Here is a 21,003-nt window from a genome sequence, read left to right as displayed (position 1 = left end):
GGGAGCCTTATTATCTGTAACCCAAAAACAAGCAGACCTCCCTGAAAGCCAAACCACCATCACAAGTCCACCCTTCTCACCTTATTAACATGTCTGTTGTTGAGCTTGTTGTCAATGTTGGCAAACTTTGACGTTCCCTCCTGGAAGACAAAAGGGAGAGTCTTTTTATTCTTCATCTTGCAAACAGCAATTAAGCTTCATCATCAAATGGACGTTTGTGGATTTTGGACCTTGAGGCAATCATAAGTGAACCTAGAAGAACATGCTAGCAATCATTTGTTTATTTACATCTCTAGCAACTTATCTGGATCTTAAGCTGTTAAAGGCACGATTGATTGCTGTTTGGTGCTGAGCAGGCGCACACTGAAATAACACAACAAACAAAAACAGGGCCCGACTGTGTTGATTAGAGCATATGACACTGAACAGTTGAGCTGAACAACATTAAACTGCTCCATAGAGCTAATTAAAGATCCTTTGGTTAATAATATCATTTATTTGTATATCACAGGAGCATTAACTGGGTCTAAAAATATTCATTTATGAATATGAGACATATAGGATTTAGGGCCGAAACTAATTTGCAATGATTCATTCTAAATAGGCTTTTATTCTATAAAAAAGAAAAAAAAATATTGCTGCAATAGAAATATATACATGCAATCAAATACTCATAAATAAGCAATTGCACCAGATAAAATCCAATTCTGTCATAACAACTAATATGAACATGATTTTTTAAAATAATGAACAACCATGTTCATTCTACATATCTGTCATTGGCGTCCATTAGTTAAGACGTAGCCTGTCTTTGTATGCGTTATTGCACTGTGAAATGCTCCAATGACAGATTGGTGAAGAATTTCATTTCTTCTAACTTTTATTAGTCTTTTATTAGTCTGAAGCGTTCATCTTACACCCTGCCTGCCAGTCGTAGTCATTTTAAGACAGGCAGCGAGATGAAGTGAAGTGAGTACTTGTGCTGGGAAAAAAAAAAAAAAAAATCAAAGGGCCAACGGAAGGCGGTGGTGTTTTTCTGGCATCAAAGCTCGGAGTGAAGCTTTAAAAATGAAAGGCAAATGTTTGGATGAATTCCTTAGAGGGTATCACGGGTAAAAATCGCAGCTAATGCAAAGGTATTGATGCTTGCACTGCACCATTAGAGCAAATCAAAACGTGGCTAATCCTGCCAATTTCCCCAACTCTCTGACACAGTGCAAGCTAAATATAATGTACTCCTTCAGACGGGTGTCGAACACTCAAGTGAAAGTGTTGACAGAATAAGGGCAGTTGTTCCCCACCAGATTAGACCGGTTTCTGGTCTTTAATAGAAGTCTTAAATCTCTAACAGCGAATGATGTTTTCAGCTGAGGATAAGGCTCAACAGTCTGAGGCCAGAAATGTGGACCAGTGGTGGCGCTTGACAGGCACATTAATGAATGTCTCGGACCGCTGTTCAAATTATGAAAGGAAAGAAACGTTGTTTTTAGGTTTGGAGCACAACAGCTGCCTCCAGTGAGCCCGTTATGTGTAACCATGCGAGCTGTGTGGCTGTAGGGGGCATCATCAGGCTGTTGGTGCGGCCCAACTGGCCCACCATTTTCAGGCCAGACTGAGTTAGACTGAGTAGTCCTGGAACAGCGTCAGTGCCAACATCAAGTCAAATTTTAATTTGTCTAAACCTGCAACATTTCCACGGACATCTTATCAGAGACCAGTCAGAGTTGGTATCGTGAGACGGTTACATGCTGCTCTTCTTTACTTGCTCTTCATCCGCTGCTGCACTTTGTGTTTGGTGCTTATGACCAAACGTGTGCGTGCTAACAAACTAGACGTTAAATATTGCACTCATGAACCTCAACATGTTAGCATAGTTACTGGGAGCACGTGAGCGTGCAGCTCAAAGCACGAAGTATGAATGGAAAGCCGGAGAGCTGCTATCATGGCTGCTGTCTTTCAGTGTTGTTTGGCAATATCCTGCTTCTCAGGATGTTGGAAGAACGAAGGACATTAGAGGATTAGAGACCATTTGATACGAGGTTTTCCTCAAAGATTAGCTTGTACATTAAACAGTAATTTCCTGACCCGTAAGATCAACAAATTGTGTTGATAGTGCAACAGCAGTGATAGCCTAGCCAATTCAGATGACCCGATTCCTGTAAACACACTAGAAACTGTGTGTTCTTTGACAATAATAATAAAAATAATAAAAAGCTTCAGGAGTTTATCCGCCATCCACTGTTACGTATCGCACACACAGGTGTGAATCTACCACCCACCACCACTACTACTGTTTGTGTTGATGGGTGGAAAAGGTGGAGAAAAAACAAAAACAAAATGAAAACATCACTGCAGATTTTTTTCGGCGTGGTGGTAAACAAGTCTGTTGTAAAAGCATCAGCAGCCAAGAGCAATACGGATCTGTGCGAAAACAGGCCTGAAATACGTCCAAGGCATCAGATAAGTGTTTATGAAATCTGACTCCAAAGCAATAATACACTCCTTCAACACCACAACCCCGACAGCGAGCGCACAAACTGGCAGCTTTCCAGCACAAGATGTCTCTCCAGCCTCAAGGAAGCTGTCGTATTTATCAGCCAACGCACGAGAGGTCAAACGACCAGATATCTCCAAAAGTCAGGCTCAGACCTTTCACTTTTAAGTTTGGAAAACAGAAGTGACGTGCTGTGTCATGATCCAAGCAGAAACCCACTTTTGCGTGCCATAAATAACAGATCAAGTTTCTCACGAACTTGCCCGGTTCACACTGTATAATGTAAACAACCTCAACCTATTACATAACAAAATGTTTATCCTTTATCTCAACGATCGCTCACCTCTTTTAGAAGTTCTCTGCTCTGTGAGTAATTGTCCTTCTCTGAGAATATTTCTGACAGTTCCTCATATCTCCTTATTGCCTCCCTGCAAAGCAAACAAATCAATGAGTTCATTTAAGGTTGACACATTGATATTTATTTTCTTCTGGACAATGAGATGTAATGAACTCAGCATAATGTAAGAGTGAAATGTGAAGAGTGGCTTGGATTTATGTTGAGGGCAACATGAAGGAGGGCCTTTAAAAAAATGAAGAGGTTTTAAATCAAGATAAAGAAAGGCAGCTGCATCACAGCACACTGTGTGCCAGCACAGTGCAAAAAATGTTCAGTGGTTAAAAAAAATGAAATAAATAAAAAAAAAGAAGATGCAATTTGTAACGTTAACATGGAAACGTTTATTATTTTTTAATCAATTTTTTGCCAGCACTTTGGAATAATACCAAATATCAAAGAATTCATAAAACTGTTATTCATTACTTTTCTTATCACCTCATATCTTTCTTTTACCCTTTCTTTTTCTCAGGAGACGACTTGCAAAAAAGAAAAAAGCACAAATCAGACAATAACAAATAAGAGCTTTGTTGTGTTTACAAGAAGTGTGTGACTCATCCAACGTGCTGTCTTAACTAAAAACAAATAATTACACCGTGAGAAAGGCCTTTTATTGTAAAAATATGACATCTTTGTTAGTCCCAGACACCCTGAGATGACACAGCTGCAATTCCTTGGTGGCCAGCAGGGGTCGATAAAAGTCCTCCACCATTTAAAACCTGCTGCTTCACATCCAGGTGCTCAGCGAAGAACTATTTCGCAGCTAAGTTATGCTGTAAATATGAACTACTGCTTCATGCCAGACTTCTCCAAATGAAATGCAGCTACACAGCAGAAAGTTTCTTGTCACTTCTGCTTGTGTTGCCACCATATTTTGTTGGCAATCTAATTTTTCTGCCCATATGAAGTATTTTTCTACTCACTTTTTTTACAATCCAGTCTCTACCTAGCTATATATATGGATTTTGTAACTTTATCTCTTATTAAGTTAATTCAACACATATTCATTATTGTCCTTATGTTCGTCTCTTCTCTTGGCTTTTGATTGTATTACATCTGTGTCAACAACTTCCTTTGTTTTTGTGACATTACAGCTGGAACACAATCTTTAGATCTTTGTGTCTTAGTTCCCCTTAAAAAATGCTGTTGAGCCACAACAGACCTGTCAGTGTCCTGCCACGTCTTCCTCAGCCGGTGGATGGGGTTACTCTGCAGGGCCGACACGATGGCGTACAGTGAGGAGAAGTTCTTTCTGGCTCTGCACTCCTGGTGATCACGGATGAATACAGTCATTTGCGCGCACACACACATTTTCATGCTCACAGTCTAACTGCGAGCCCCTGGGGTTGTCGATCCAACGGGTGTTGAGTTACAGTTTCAGTCTGACATGCTGAATAATGTAAACTGCTAAAGAGGCTAGTCCAAAAAGAGACCTGTGGTGAGCCTGGGACAGTGTTCTGACAGAAAACCAGGGATAACTCCCTTTCCCAAAAAGGAGGTTGTGTGCGTATGAGTGTGTGTATTTGTGCAGCTTCAGAAGGAAATAAAAGACAAAACAGAAGAATGAAAGCACTCATGTGACCATAACAACCAAAGGCAGCAGCAGATACTGTCTTCAAAATGATAAAAGAAGCTGATCACTGTGCACAATAATGACAGCAGAGTTCAGGCATTAGATAATCCAAATTCTCTCTTGTATAACACTTTCATTTTTTTAAGCAGATTTATAATTTTGCCGTTTGCCTTCAGGTTGTACAGCTGATTCTCTGACTCAGCACATTACTGTCCATGAAATGTACATTTCCATTTCCTTTCATCTTCCGCTTTAAAAAAAAAAAAAAAATGCTAATTTTGAACAATCTTTCCTTTCATCATGTGGCAAATTCAGTTCACGACCAAATGTACTCAAACAGAGCGCAGTCTTGTTATTTGCTGTTGCACTGTCTAGAAATGAAAATCAAAACTTCAATAATTTGATGTTGATTGAAGTGAAAATATTAGCAGTCACAGCTGAAGCCAGCCACGTCTGACTTTCTGATGGCTTGTGCACCGTCAGAGCTGAGAATAGGATTAAGGTTTGGGGATTATGGGAGTTTATGGCAGGAAAGCGCTCAGTGGAGGCTTTTGGAGGACTTAAAATCCCAAGTGACACTGTTTTTGATTCAAAGCAAACCCCATTTTTCATTTCAGGAATGTAAAAAATCAGGTTTGAAGGGCCCAGAATCATGCATTTTTAAAATGGCGACCTTGGGATTTTGTTCTACTCACCTCTGCCACGCTGATCCATTTCTCCAGCAGACGAGCTCTCTGCTGGCTGCGGAGCTTCGTGGCACAGAGGCAGGATGCCAGGACGGCATTGGCCAGCTTGTTAAACTGGCGTACGGTGGCCCGGACGGACCAGCAGACGCCTTCCCGCCCTTTCTTATCCCTCTGAGACCAGAGCGAGCCGAGGCAGTGGTACGGGACCAGGCGCACAAACAGCTCCTGAGAAGTTGGAGCATATAGATCCGTGAATAACAGCCTGTTCGCTAAAAATCACTGAGCAGCGGGGTTGTTGACTGTGGTAGCTCATCTCACATTAAATATCCTTTACTGTCTTTGTATTCCAAAAAAAACATGCTGCTGCTGGTTATAAGTTCATCAGGTCATCAAGTTCAACACTGACTTAAAAGCAGCTACAGATAGTAGCACGTGAACTTATTCTCTAAATGTCACAGTAAATCAAATCATGATAACTTTTTGTGACTTCACAACTGATATCTATTCAATTATGGTCAGTAACTTGGCTCCATACCACCTTAAAAAAAAAAAAAAAAAGAAGAAGAAGAAGAAGAATGCTCTAGCTTCATGGTGAACTCACTGTCTCTATCTTGGTGAGCTGCTCGGCGATGAGCGGTGCAGGAAATCCCAGGATGCTGGTGGGTTCAAACTTGGAGGCGTCGGGGGGCGGGCTGTTAACGCCGCTCTTTTCTGCAAAGCGTGAAGTTTCTCAATAAAAATGTTGACCAGTTTGGCTGTATTTTTAAAATACTCTTTTGTTAAAGGCTCTGGAATTAAAATCCTTCCCGGCCTCGGCTTGCAGGAATTAGTTTCTGTCTGTACTGTGGCTCTGGTGCTTCACTGTGTGATAATCAAGTTGTTTTGTTCGATTCTAACAATCATCAGAGGCTCTGGGATTGATTTTAAAGCAGGCATGAATGTGACAGAATTCTTCCTCTGGAGACCACGAGCGTCTGCTCTGTCAACTAAAATAGCTAAAAACGAAGCATCCACAGCCACCTTGGGGCTTCAGCTGCAGCTGTAGTTTCATCAGGTACAGCTGGAAAAATAAACTTTGACAGCAGTCAAGTAGCATTTTTCAAATCCACAGCCAGTTCAGGTTCAGGAGTTTTTTGCCTTCCTCGGCATCAGCGAGCGATTTAAAGTGACAAAACGAGTATAATTCTACATGAGAACCTAATCTGTCTAAGCCTTAACAGTGTCACTGCAATCCCAGTTAAAATACAGACCTCTTCGGGCGTCTGGAAGAAGGGCTTTCTCGCTGAGCTCCTCGGCTATGCTGAGGAGGCGAGCGCGTAGGTCGGCTGCAGAGGAGGAGTCCTGAGGGAGCAGGGGAGCGAGGCGAAGCAGGCGGGAGGGCTCCCCCAACTTCTGAAAGTCTTCAGGATACTCTGTGAGCCACGTGCTGAACACGGTGCACACCGCTCTGCAGCGACAAAGAAGGGAGAAACAGGGGAAAAAAAAAAAAAAAAAATCAGCAAAACTCTGAGAGCAGAAACTAATTCTGATTTCTTAATTCAACATCATGCAACATCAAAGATGTGACGATCTTTGGTTTTGGCCTTGAGATCGGACGCCTGAGGAAGGTCCTCACAGTGCTGTTAGGCTGAAGCTGATAAACAAGAATGCTGCAGATGGGAATATTTTTTTCCACCACGTCTAAAATATTACCAAGGAATCATGTTGTCAAAGGATTTAAAAAAAGAAAAGCAGCTCAGAAAGGAGTTTCTATTTTGAGGCTCAAGATGGTCTTCTCTTAAGGAAACGTTGAATGACTGCCTGCGCACAAGAAGAAATAAAAGCATACACATCCATCAGTGTATGAGCCTCAGCCAGTAGTACTAACAACTTCTTCAAAGAATGATGGAGTGTAAGATTGATGATGGTGGCAGTGGATTTATTGCCCCACCTTTCTAGACAGCACAGCTTCCTACGTGTGAACAATGAGGGCTTAAATACACACTCTGCTTTAAAATTAAACAAGTCTAATGGTGCTCTGCCTTTCTCTTTAATGATCTGTAGAGTAAATTCGTTTACATTTCGGTTTTTCCATTAGTTAGCCATAATCAGATTGCAAAAAACAAACAAACAAAAAAAAAAGGTTCTGGATTAGTCCAAGTCCTCGACCCATGTCTGGCCTGTGTGTTTCCACATCTAACAAATTCCAGTTGATCTCTTTCAACATTGGCCGTCAGCTACAAGACTTTTTGTGTTTGTGTGTGCGTGTGTTCAATCCATGTTCAATTCAATTCAGATTCCTTTTTTTGTCCTACAGCAGGGAAAATTTCCCATCCCAGAGTGACATGATTACTTTTTTGATTCAGCCTCATCAATTTTGATTCAAGCTGCAGCAGAAAGAAAAAGCACCCTGATGGACCTTTAATGCCACTGACCGGCTGAAAGCTTGCGGTTAGCTTGTGAACATAATGTGGTCATATGTCTCCTCAAGTATTAACAGATGCAAAAACAGAGCTGATGAAGTGTTGGTGTTACATTCAAAAAGGGTTAACGTTGTTGTGTGTCTGCTGGATTTGTAAGGACTCAACTGTCTGCTAACTTTATACGAGGATAATGTGTCAATGCTTTGTTTACAGGTTGTTATTGTCCTGATCACAGGTATACAAGTCATTAAAAACCTGAACGGTGGTTCATTCTAATCAAACATTTCTGTCAGTTTAACATCTTCACCCCCCCCCCAAAAAAAACCCTCTCATGGAAACAGCTATGTGTTGCCTTCTCTGGTGTCTTATAATTACGTCCACTTGGTTATGATGCTGAAGATTCAGTTTGTTGTCATAGCAAAGTACCTGACTGCAAAAGAAGCAAAACTCAGACACACTCAAACAGAACACAGATTTTTAGAAGATGTCATTATGACACCCAGCCGCAAACAAACACACTGAAACGCCCACAAAGATGTTAGATAGCATTTACAAAAACGCACTTGTTGAAAGATTGTCTCGTCTGGCTCCTCTCGCTTTCCCCAGGTGGATTCTCCAATCTGCGAAGAGAAAAAGGAAAAGTTAGCGGAGGAGAAAAAATAAACTCAAAGTGTCAAGCTTCAAAGTATCATTCAGTTTCAAATATGCGCATCTGCTGTGTCAGATATAATTCTTATGCTTTCTGATTAATGTATTTATGGCTTCTTCTTTTATTTTTTTTTAATGGTTTTTAGGTCCTAATGTTCGCTGAGTGCGTTGGCAGGAAGTGAGTGCGTTGAATCGACTCTCCTTCATGTTGCATCTCTGGAAAACTTTCCAAACAGGTGTCTCATACACATACCTCGCATATTCAATAAAAATTGCATAACATTACCAAGCAGCTTGTTTGGCTGGCGTTGCTAAGAAAAACACAAAGCTGCAATCATTTTAAACCACCACACAGGTGCATCCGGAGACAAAAAGCGTCTCAAAATTAAGTGGTGCCATTAATTTAGCCGCTGCTGTAAAAATTTTAATCAGCTTGAAGACAAAGTGCGACGCTAAACTCGCATCTGCTTATATCCTGAAAATGGAAATTGTTTTCGCCCACTCCAAATTTAACATTTAAACACTAAAAAAAAAAAAAGATAAATAATTTTTTCAGTAAAAACAATAGCAAAAGAGTTTGGGTACGGCTGCTATCCTTGTCTCAAAGTTTAGGATTTTATTTAATCTTAACTCAGGAGGTTTTTCCTTCACCTATTTTATATCAGCTCAGCTTGTTTCTATGGTTAAAAGAAGTAGTCAAAAATGACACTAACCGATGCACGTGAGTATACAAGTCAAAACATATAACAGAGGTCCAGTAATTCTTAGATTCTGTGATGGATAAAGCTGCATATTGTAGCTTTAACTACTTTTCAATATTCTAGTCAGCCAAAACGATCTTTCCATCTAGTGCTGCCTGCCAACATTTCCATGTAGCTAATGAAACGTCTTTACTTCTCCATGCTAAATGCTGGCACAAAGTCATGTCTAAGCTTCGGATTGACTACCATGAATTATATTATAGACATTTATGTTCCCTGCAGGACAAACTGAAAAAACAAATTTGATATATTCAAAACTTCGATTTACAACCAAATATCTGATACCTTGTCTGTGTGAGCGTGTTAGGATTTAGCTCAAGGCAGCACTGCACATGAGAACAGCCTGATGGAGCAGTCAGCATTGCTGTGGCGTCGTTGCCTTATTACATGAGATTTGTTCCTACAATTTAGCGAGAGCCAAACAATCATGGGTTCTTTAAAATGCCATTCCTAGTTTTGTCTTCCTCCACTCAACCTCCTGCTGGAGGGGAGGGGGATAATCTGAGATTTCACTGATACAAACTGCACAAACCCAGTCAGACAGGAAACCGACAGCTGTTGCTGCCGCTGTGCATCGCTGCATCTGAACCTCCAAAAATAAATAACAGTTGTTTACTTGTCTTCTTCTTTTTTTTTTTAAACCCAGAAAACCAAATTCTCTTACCAGGAAAATAAATAAAAACACATTCATGACCAAGAGGCGAAACCTTCTGTTACCTGTCAGTGAGGATATCTAGCACTCTCTCTGTGAAGGTGAAGGAGCGGTACGTGGAGAGGAAGATGGTGATGAAGGAGGAGTCTCCCATAGAAAAGCAGTGCAGGAGGTGGAGCACCAGCTTCTCTTCTGTCCCGGCTTTCACACACTGCGAGCGAGAACCTGACGACTGCAGGGCAGGGAGGCAGGGAGGAAAAGGAAAGGAAGTCAGTGTTTGTGCATGGAGAAGCTTTTTTAGGTCAGGCCAGTGCTGTATTACAGTATGTCTCACAAATGGACTCTTGGGGAGCGCGTGCTGCTGTTTGACCACCACTGTGTAGATCACTCCATCCTCCTCTTCCTCCACCACGGTGGACTGTAGAGCAGAAAAGCCAAGTTCACACTTAACTTAAACTGACTTTTTCCATTAAAATAATGATTCAGATGCAATTTGTTCTATCCAATAACCATGCATGCGTTAAAAAGGCATAAAATCAAGGCGCTTTGAACTGATTTCTCACATGCGGCAGCACATTCAGCACAAACCAGTCCAGTTTTAGCCTCGAGGAAAGTGCCTGACATTGTTACCCTATTTTCAACTGTATAGTGGTTCACACAGACTGAGGCTGTGATGCGTGTTGCAATGTGCCTTACCAGATCCAGAGGACAGTACCAGGTAGTCTTCATCGGTGAGGGCTCCGCCTGAGGTGGAGAGACACACAATACCGTGTGTTCGTAACATACTTGACTTAGTAGAAAACATAAATCACAGACTCAACGTGCTCTTCGTTGAGGAGTCACGCAGTACGACAAAATGAAAACGTGTCCAAATTTCACAAGAAAAACAGTTAAAGAAATTGCGGGATCCTCAATTTAGTGGCTATATTACACATAATTCCATTATGTGTCTCAGGGGGAATCTTGTACCTTTCACTATGCAATTGCTTCTAAGTTATACAAAGGCAAGTGGACTTGCTTAAAGCCTTAATAATTACACTGCACACATGTTAATATGTACACAAGCTAATATTCTGGGCACACAAGATGAAATGAAATTATTTTTGAGGGCTCTGGGGACTGGGACTGTGGGAAAAGGCAACAAGCAGGTTGAACTGTATAACTACAGTCTAATGAGTATTATGCAACCAACACTTTATCGGCATTTACAGGCCATAACTACCTGCACAGGTTTCAGTAATTATCCTCCAATTTCCACATGCTTTTCCACATAATAATTATCAACCGCTCAGACAAATAATTAGGTTAATATGATACAAACAACGGGGAATTTAAAATTTTAATGAAGCCGTTTTAGGTTATTGCTAAACAAGGTCAAGCTTGAGGAAGCAATCCAGGATTGGATATAATAAGATACAACAAGAGGAAAAACCTTTAAAATTAGAGCTGGCATTCATTATTCCACACTTTTATTGATCAATTTTAAAGTTTCTTGCAGATTTAAAACCCCCTTAATCCACCGAGAACCCGTGCAAAGTGCTAAAAACTGAATGTTGGCACTGCAGTTCTTGGACAGCAATAAGTCCAAAAGTCCCAGTGCAGACAGCAGACAATGACTGACAGCACTTGTACAGAGAGAGGAAGAGTACGGCGACGTACAGTAACACTCCAAAAACATTTGCATGTGAGAGAGCTCACCTGGATAAGAGCCCGAACACTTTTACATTTACTGCTACACAACTATGATAACACAAGCCAGAAGTTTTTCATGTCTTTTCATTCGCCTTGAAAGACCGGTGATAAAAAGGTACAAAGCACATTTGCGTATTCTTTTATATTCAATACAATGCACTATACACTTCAAGGGCTTGTGAACCCTTAAAAAAGCAGCAAGCACACACTGAATTGTGTAAAAAATTTAACACCAACATGATGCAAAAGTAAAATACTAAGAATTAGCATGAACAATCTTTGAATTGCGAAATATATCCATCACAGATGCCATTATTCTGTAGAATTACTAACTGTCTGTGTTTTCTCTGTCATACTTCTGTGCTTTTACTTAAATCACATTTTGAATGTAGAGCTTTTACTTTCAGAGCAGAGAAGGCAGACATTTTTATATTGCAGTAAGATATGACTCCCGTTTAAAAGTCAAATCTTTTTAAATATATATTTGCACTCCACACCCGTTGATTTGGGAAAACTTTACATCTGGGGGAATCCAAACTAATACAAGCATGTATCAAAAAAATCAGCAACAAAAACATTCATTATCGAGACCTAGGCTCCATTTAATTGCAGTTCTTACAGTAAATGCTGCTGTCACCACTTTCGAGAATGACAGGTGCTGTCATTCTTATGGACATGGGCGAGGCTGTCCTTTGATTTACGCCTATTGTCGATCACAGATTGTGGATTCAACTCATACAATGAACAAAATCACTTTGCACTGCGCTGGACACTGACGATTTTGAAACTGTGACTTTTTCCATGATAAAAAATGCATGAGTAAAACAGAGCGCGGCGTCATCCTGGGTGTCTGGTGAAATGGTTCATGCTCCTGTTGTGAGTCAGTCACAAACATGAGAGAGGGGGGGGGCAACACCTCAAAACAAATGTACAAAAACAAAACATCATCTCAGAAACTGTCACCAATAACCAGGATTATAAAGGAATAAATAAACGATAACAAAGTTAATGATTTGAAACGATCTGCCTTTCGCTTTCATTCATTTTGCATGTACTGACTTGTGAGCTCTCTCACATGCAAACTGACGACACGAGCCAAGAAATGGATTCATTCTCAGAGGTGAGTTGAGCAGAAGCTGCTGCTGTCTGTGATCTGCTCTTCTTCTCCACTGTTCTGTGGCGTTGCTAGCTGTGATGAGCATGTGTTAGCCTCTATTAGCCTTTTTCAGGTTACCCTGACTTGGCTTGTGCAGAGGTCAGTGCTCAGAAGCAGGCGACCCCCCCCCCTCCACTGAAGCAACAACAAAGGAGCTGACCGTGTTGAATAATCTACTCTGTTTATCAAAGCTGCATAAGTCTGCCTATGAGTCTATCTTTCCCATGAAAGAAGAACATAAACACACACACACACACACACACATATAGACAAAAACAAGTTACCTTTCCCTCAGCAAGTCCAGACAAGTAGCAATCCCTAAGCTTCCTGGAAATTTTCAGGATGGTAGAAATGGCAGTTTCATTTTCCCCATTTTTTCTCATCTGTTGCTCCCTCCTTTGAGTTTTCTTTCTTTGTCTCGTATTGACTTTGCTGTGTCCTAGTTCACTATCAGCTGACCTCGATCCCTGTTGCCCATTCACGTCTTATGGCTCTGGATCACAAAGACACACCTGAAGCAGGAGCTAAGTCCGGCCCCCGTTAGCCTTGCCACACCCATTATACACACAAGCAGACATACACGCACACACACACACACAGTACAAACATGAAGATAGGGATAGGCTGTGTTGACACTCATTTTCAGTGAGTCACTCTTTACAGACTAACCCATAGAAAACCTCACATGCAGACACACAAATGAAGGCTCTCATCAGTAGACATGTGTATGAGCACTGCATTCACACACACACTGAGAAACAAAGCCCTGAAGCTATTTCCAGAACAATACCCCTTCTCTTTCAGACTCTCCTCTGTGCTCTCCTGCTTTGTTGATGACCTTCCCATGCAGATAAACCAGTTTGGCTGAATATCCTGTTTAATACGGCGCTAACTAAAGCAACAGCCAGCTCAGAAGGTGAGTGCAGGCGAATGTTGGATGGCCCTCACACAAGATTTTCATTCATTGCCCAGAGATGGTGCTCGAACAGTAAGACTCCCGTGGTAATAAATGTTCAGACCGCCACTAAAGCAAGAGGCCTGCTGCGTTTATTTAGGGAGCTAATGACAGAGTGAAACCATTTTAACTTGGTGGAGACTTTCACAGATTTGGTATGTTTATGGAGGAGCAGATTATCAGCACATATGCTCTAATGTGTAAGGCAGTACTTTATGCAAATTATTAAAGCAATCGTATCAACAATCAGTTAATATTCACCAAACACAGAGCAACGTTAGCTTTGTCATCGGCTTTATCATTCACGTGGAGTCATCTTTCCCTCCATCATGCTTCAATTTGTTTACCAGCTAGTAGCTAAAGCCGTCTGTCTGTAAAATAACCTGGTTTAATGTACTTTTCCTGCTAAAAACTGATGCGCACGTCTAAACTAGAGACAGATTTCAGAGGAGCAGTGAGACTGAAGCAAGTTAAAGGTGCAGGATGTGAAACAGGACTAAGAGACTTCAAAGACATTTTTTTATAAACTTGTCACGACGCATGATGCATTTCACATTACACACATATATGTAGACAAATTCTTACTATAAACAGATCGACGAGCACAGCTTTAATCAATCCAAAAATACCATTTCTCCTGACATGGTCCTCTATGTAAATGGATACTACAATTAGTGCCAAAAATAAAGACTACATTTTTTTTTTTTTTACTTAGGGACTGGTGTGTGAGCTGTCAGCTAATGTCTGCCAAAGGGCCTTAGTCATCTTATAAAACCAGGGAACACACTAAGTAAACTGTATTTACTTTGACTTATAACAGGCTATTTTTGCAAGTCTGACATCACCTGTTATTAGAGTCAGCTAGACACAACTTGTAAAATCACTTTTTATTTTAAGTCCTTACCTTGAACACTATACATTGAAATAGACTCACCTAAATTCCCAATTTAGATCCGATAAAAACGATTTAGCTGTCAAAAATAATTGTTGGGGCTTTATTATTTTGACAAGATGCAAAAAAAAAAAAAATCCTTCAGGCAATATAACAGCAAAAAAACTATTCTGTAAATGAACTATCATGCCCGGGAGTCAAATTTAAATAAGACAAATACAAAATATGAGTGAGAATATTCCCCGTTTCATTTTTCTAAACATTTCTGAGCCTGAAGGCTGAGAGAGGAATTAGATGTGTGCTACAGATGCATACTTCATAAGTAAGGACCTGACAGCTGATGAGTCCCACTGGCATATTGAGAATTGTAAACAAAAGCTTTTAAATATAAGATATAATTTCTCCAAGGCACAGTCGCACTGCTTTGTAATAAAAGGTGAAAGTGGATTAAAAGCTGTCACTCCTCACTTATCTGGCCTTCAGCACACTAGTGTGGTCATCCTGTGGACCTTTAACACAGACACAAAGGAAGCTATAGTCCTTTTGCTCTTTTCCCTTGTTTCAGACGAAAGCTGGTATAGTCAGATATTTGAGATAAAAGTATTTTCAGCTGAGCATCAATTGAGTCTGGGGTTTTGAAACCAGGCTGAATCTGGGTCAGACACACCAGCCTTCACTCTGAAGAAACTTTTTTTAAAGTGTGTGTACTTTCAGCTTCCTCTATCCTGGCAGATAAGGATCATATTAAAGGCCACAGTGGTGGGTGGTATGAATAGATTATTAATCTATAAAAAAAAATAATTCATGAATTTCACGATTTTTAAAAAGAAAGTTGTATCAAAATCATATGAACCTTGTTGTCAGACTTTATGTTGTTTTTTTTTTTGAGAGATGTTCTCCTTAGGTCCTTTGCCCTCCTTTTTCTTAAAGTTCCTCTCGCCCCCAGCTGCATACAGGAAGTACATAATAAGTGGAGACAAACACAGGAAGCAGGACGTGCTGTCATGTTGCGAAGTTATTTTTCTCCCCCTCTCCTTCCATCATAAGTCGAGGCTGCGTCAACCTCTCCTTCCGAACAACTACATCAGCCATTGGAGGGCACCAGAAAACCAGGCAGGAAGCACACTCTCCATTTTCCCCCTTCCCTTTCCCCACATTCTCAAAAAAAACAAAACAAAAAACAACCAAGTCCAACCTTTTTCCTTAAATAAATCCATGTAGTTGTGCTTCCGGTCTGTGAAAAAGCTCTGACTTTGAACGAGTACACACCACCACCCTATTTACAGCTTTACAGAAGCCCCCCCCAAACAGGGGGCCATAAATATATCTTCTGAACCTTTATTTAAAGATAACCATTGTTTTTTTGTTTTTTTGAGTGGTCCACAACCCCAACTCCTTCCTTCCTATCTTTCTCTCTGCTCCTCTTCTCATGCTTTCATCTATGGATCCCTTGGTGCCCGTTATCTGCTCTCTTTCAAGTAAAACTCTGTGGCATTCAGGTCAAAGCTGTTCTATTTCCCCTAAGGGGGAAAAAAAATCTGCCCTTGGATATGATTAGATCTCAGATGTTCTGCTGGTAAGTTCATATAGGATAGCTGACGTCTAATTCTTCTTTAGTGACTGATTTCCTACCGTGAAAATGTCCAGATTACAGGAATTAAGTATGATAACCAATGTCAAAAGTATGTGGACAACCAATAAAAAGAATGTGGACATAAGCTGCTTTAAAAGCCTCAGCTGGTTTGTGAGGGTTTTATATCACATGTTGGAACATGGCTTCAGGGATTTCCTCCTACAGCAGCATTAGTGAGGTCGGCCACTGATGCTGGCTGATGATGAACACAGATTGGGACTACAGCCCATCCGAAATGCTGCTCAGACAATCCAATAGCTCCAGAATCCTGCACACACTCTTCATGCCTTCGGGTTTTGTCAAAGGGGATAACCAGACGCTCCGAATAAGCTTTCCAATTCATCCCAAAGGTGATGGACCAGATTGAGTCAGGCCAAAGCAAACAGGGAAAGCTAAGTCTTTTTGGAACTGACTTTTTACCAAGCACTGTCATGTTAAAAGCGAAAAGGCCATAACTCCTGCTAAAATATCAATGTGTGCTTTATCTGTATGATCCCTGACCAAATCATTAAAAACAATCCCAGAAAAAACTACTTTTTATTTAAAAGAAAGAAGATGCAAATACAAAAACAAGCAAGAAAAAGTGATCTCAATGTGCTCAAACATTTTTGAAAATGTGATCTATTGAAGCTTCCTTTAGTACATAAACCTGCATTTCTGCTGTCTCTAGAATAACTGAACTTTAATAGAAGACAGTTTTGTATTATTGACGGAAAACCTTTGTTCATTTGTAGATGTTGTAATCCTTTTTTTTTTTTTTTTGCCACAGAGTGAGAAACCTGATTCTATGTATGGCTACAGCGATGACTCAGTCATACGGGTCACATGGCTTCGAACACAATCATTCTTACACAAAGTCTGTCCAAACAATTTGCAGCAGAGATCAAGAAGTCAACAAATGGAAAAAGAATTTAAAATCTTACAAATGCTCTCTGACCGTATGTATTTCAAACAAGTCACATGGATTTCCAACACAGCATTCAAACGGCTTGTTTCAGAGACATTTCCAACACTAGAATTAGGGGTCAGACCGGCTCTTGGATTCTTTGGCTGGCAGCTAAATCTGGTGAAGATCTCTAAAATTATTTTGATGTGACCTACATTTGGTCAGTCAGATCGGGCCCAGACAGGCACAGTGCAAGGACAAGGACAGCTGTGTCGGTTTTCATCTATAGAAACTTCATTTACTTCATCTTACAGATTCATTGTTCACCCGAGGCCGTCACTTCATGCATCCTGACTCAAACATCAGAGTCTCTTTCATTAGGGAATGAGCACGGGGCCGTATTGGATTCCACTTGACAGACAGTCCTTAGAGATGGCCTCTGATACTGGATACTGCTTATAGAGAGAGCAGGTGTACGCTGCATCGACCAGCCAAACCACCACATGGATTATTTACTGAAAGGTCCAGCAGCCGCCATGTGACATGAGGAGGAAGTCTGCTCATTCTAAGAGCGTCAGTGCAATTTCTTTTTTTAGCCAAGCAGAGTTTCTTGGGGCTTAGTGTGAAGTTAAACTGTAGAGCCATGCAGAAGTCATGTTATCGGGGCAAAAGGTGATCAGCATGACTATTATGACTATTATGAAAAAATTGATAAAAAAAAAAAAAAATTCCCATCTTAATGCTGCATCTTCTCAAAACAACGCTCCCAACTGTGTGTGAAGCTCACACGACAACAACCTGAAAAGGATCTGATAAGGCTCACAATCAAGTCTCTAAACATTAACAGAGGTGAAAGATCATGGGAAATCCATCTGTGCTGTGAACTGTGAGGCTTCCTCTATTTTAGTTCAAAGTTAATCCATGCCACGGATGTTTTCCTGAAGTCATGCAAACTACATTAGCACTGAGAAGCTTACCCAACAAACGATGCACCTTTTATGGGAAAGAGCTCAGAAAATAAAATGTAAATATAAATTATATAAAATATATTTGCTCTGCCCACGCCCAGAACGCTCGCTGGGATTGGCTCCTGCAGGCCCGCGACCCGGAAACGGAAAAGCGATAGAAGAAGGATGGATGGATGGATGGATGGATGGATATTTGCTCTGTGGGAAACACATCGACACTGCTAATATGCCGCTGCTAACATTCACCACAGCCAACATCTTAATTTAGCATGTTAGCATAAGATTTCCAAACAGCTTTAAACAGAATGAACAGAACAGGACGTTAGAAATGTCATTAGTTTCGCAGGTATTCAGTCATGAAATTTTGTTTTATCAGATTTATCAGATGATGACCGCATAGGAAATATATGATACCAGAGTTAATGCAATTCATGTTGTGGAGATGTTGTGAACCCATCAAACACCATTATCCTCCCAACAGCCATGATCCTTCTGCGGCTAAACATAATAATATTTAATGAGACTGACAATCTTGTTCTGAAGCTATCATGCTACTGCCTCCATTTTGAGTCTTTATCCTCATATTACTGAATCAATTTTCATCGAAGTGAATGGGTGACTTTATTCAGACCACGGAAAATACCAGCATTTGTTTTTCTGTGGTGGAAAAGCAGAGAAGAAGAAAGTGAATGCATACACTTGCCATGTTCATCTTTCTCTTTCTGTGAGAGTCACACTGTCTTTATTGCCTCTGGGTTTTTCTGAAAACCAGTCAACCACATCTGCTGTTTATTCAAGAAACTGGAAGCTGAACGCAGCTCGTTTGGTTTCATGGAGGACTGCTCTGCTGATAGCCGAGATGGCCAAGGAACCATGACAAATGAAAAACTCTCCCCGTTCCCTCTTAGCTCTGTCAGACAACTTTATTGTGTGAGCATAAGAAAAACAAATAAACTAGGTAGTTGGAGACATGGTGGTCAAACAGTGCTATTAGGATCCTTGCAGCTTTGAGATATACTACAACTTCATCTCTCTATCTACCAGGACACATTTAGAACCATAAGCAGCTGACAACATGACGGATGTGTTTCATTGAGGTAGGACAAAAAAAAAAAAAAACAACACTCACCTGTGAAGTGTCCAATTCATCGCTGCCGCTCCCTCTCCTTGATAGGTGGCTCGGGGTTCCGCCATCAGGAGGCAGAGGCCGGTAGCCAATGAGAGGCACGTCGCTTGACTCCACCCCTGGCAGGTCATAACCACCTGTTCGCATGTTACGAGGAAGCATGGTGGCAGCTGCTGCAGACAGGAACAAGAGGAAAATGTGTTTAATGGTCTATTAAGCAGCTGCTTGACTTAAACATATTGAAAGTTGGCATAAAATAACAATTTTATTATTATATTACCTCTTGTTTCTTGTCTAAATTACCTTTTATAGCGCAGCACATCTTATACACAGCATTTTAAACAAATTTGTATTAAATAGATTGGATAAAAAATGCTGACAAGGGAAATTGTTGGAATCAGCATGATTGTCATATTAAATGAAAATGCCAACTCCCTTATTGACTTAGTCAAGGGACACACAGTCAAATATTGCCAACAGTGTCCCAGGTAAATGTCATCAGATCTCCCAATGATAATGTTTATACAAAAACATAAAATATTCATTCATGAATGTTAAACAAGACAATGATTCCGATTTTTTTCAATTAAAAATGACTTAAACCATAAAATAATCAACAAAATATTGATTTCCTGTCAAACAATGAATCACATAATGCATAATGCCATTGTTTGTAGCCTGGAATCTGCCAAAGCTCGCTGTCAGACACAATATCAGGTGCAGCTTTACATCGTCAAACACTGTAAAAACCATAACTCTTAGATAAAAGGAATATGTTAACATGGAGGCCATTTCATAGTTGATTTGTTTAAGCAGATCAGGATTTGCATTGCACTCTCACCCCTCCTCCTCTCATTTCCCTTTCCCCTCTTGGCATTTGGATCGCCATGAAGATAGACATCTAGTAAACACTGCTTCAGGAAGAGAGGTGCAGGATGGGGAGAGACGGAGAACGGCCTGCCCAGTTTAAGCCTTTTGGATTTGTACACTAGTCTCTCACACTGTGATGCCTTCCTAAAGTTTTGGATTGAAAACCAGTTTGAAAACATACAGAATGGTTGTCGGGTGATCAATCAAACAGCCTGCTTGCACTGTAATCGAGGTGGACATGACCTGTGAGTGAGCTGTTGGACCCCCGTCTGCCCTCAGAGCTCTGGATAAAGCAGAGCAAGCAGCTGAAAAAGCCTCATGTGTGAAATAAATATGTGCTGGCATTCCCAACTTTCCATTGTGCCTTTGTGTCCTGAACTCCTGCAGCTCTGAAGCATTTGTGCAACACTTACTCTCTCCTGCATGACCACTTACTATTGCTGTGGGTTTGTACTTGTGCTCATTATATTCTTGCATAAGAGGAGAGGGGATGAGAGGGAGAGAGAGAGAGAGAGAGAGACAGAGCGTGCAGGCCTGCGGCAAAAACAAGCTATAAACAGTGCAGTTTATTCCCTGACCAACGGCCATGCATGAGTCTGAATGCCTCCCATTCAGTGGCTTTGACCAAAGCAAACAGCCCACATATGACTGATGTACAAACACACAGCTGTAACCGGGTTACCGTTAAGTCACACCCCATAATGCTCCTTTTTCTGCTCAATAAGTGCAGCCATAGGGTGGTGCTACAGTTAAATCCAGTCCTATTGATAGCATCTGCCACTGAGAAGGCTGGGGGGGGGGGGGGGGGGGGTAAAGTCTTCTGACAGTATGAGGGCTGTAAAAGTTTCATAGTCCAGTTATTAAAACACACAAGTGTGACACATGATGACATTTGCTTCCTACTGAGTCATTCAGTGGTGTGGAGGGACATTTACATATACATGCGACTAAAAAAAAAAAAAAAAAAAAAAGAAAGAACAAATAGAGGAAGAGAGATGAAGGAAGCTGAAATTCAACTTACCGATAGCCAAGTGTCATCCGCAGGACGAGCTCTGTCCGACTGTGGATCCGGATTCATGCAGCTCTTTGGGGGGGGGGGGGGGGGGGGGGGGAACCGCCGGCTGGCTCAGCTGTGGAGGGACGCACCCATCTGTACCACCGTCAGCGACGACGACGACGACAACGACCAGGGAGTCTCCGTCCTCCGTCCTCCGC

The 21,003-nt window shown here is 41.0% G+C and overlaps 1 protein-coding gene across 2 annotated transcripts in view; it reads right to left on the bottom strand.

The window, feature by feature from the left end:
• The window catches only part of rgl2 (ral guanine nucleotide dissociation stimulator-like 2), a 27,023-nt gene extending 6,020 nt beyond the window's left edge, over window positions 1–21,003 (bottom strand). The window contains exons 1-12 of one of the 2 annotated variants that reach the window (XM_029504177.1): window positions 20,810–21,003; window positions 18,922–19,091; window positions 10,307–10,354; window positions 9,945–10,028; window positions 9,676–9,842; window positions 8,113–8,169; window positions 6,398–6,594; window positions 5,749–5,858; window positions 5,157–5,372; window positions 4,051–4,154; window positions 2,838–2,922; window positions 81–140 (exon numbers count right to left, since the gene is read on the bottom strand). In XM_029504177.1, the coding sequence (XP_029360037.1) occupies window positions 81–140; window positions 2,838–2,922; window positions 4,051–4,154; window positions 5,157–5,372; window positions 5,749–5,858; window positions 6,398–6,594; window positions 8,113–8,169; window positions 9,676–9,842; window positions 9,945–10,028; window positions 10,307–10,354; window positions 18,922–19,080 (1,287 nt within the window). In that variant the 5' untranslated portion in view covers window positions 19,081–19,091; window positions 20,810–21,003. Of the gene's footprint in view, window positions 1–80; window positions 141–2,837; window positions 2,923–4,050; window positions 4,155–5,156; window positions 5,373–5,748; window positions 5,859–6,397; window positions 6,595–8,112; window positions 8,170–9,675; window positions 9,843–9,944; window positions 10,029–10,306; window positions 10,355–12,742; window positions 12,936–18,921; window positions 19,092–20,809 lie in introns of those variants that run through there. The other variant, XM_029504178.1, reaches the window with a different exon arrangement.

The sequence above is a fragment of the Echeneis naucrates genome, chromosome 6 (genome assembly GCF_900963305.1).
Source record: "Echeneis naucrates chromosome 6, fEcheNa1.1, whole genome shotgun sequence".
NCBI classification, from domain to species: domain Eukaryota; kingdom Metazoa; phylum Chordata; class Actinopteri; order Carangiformes; family Echeneidae; genus Echeneis; species Echeneis naucrates.
Note: the sequence above shows the minus strand (reverse complement) of the source record. Positions and strands in the feature narration are given on the sequence as shown.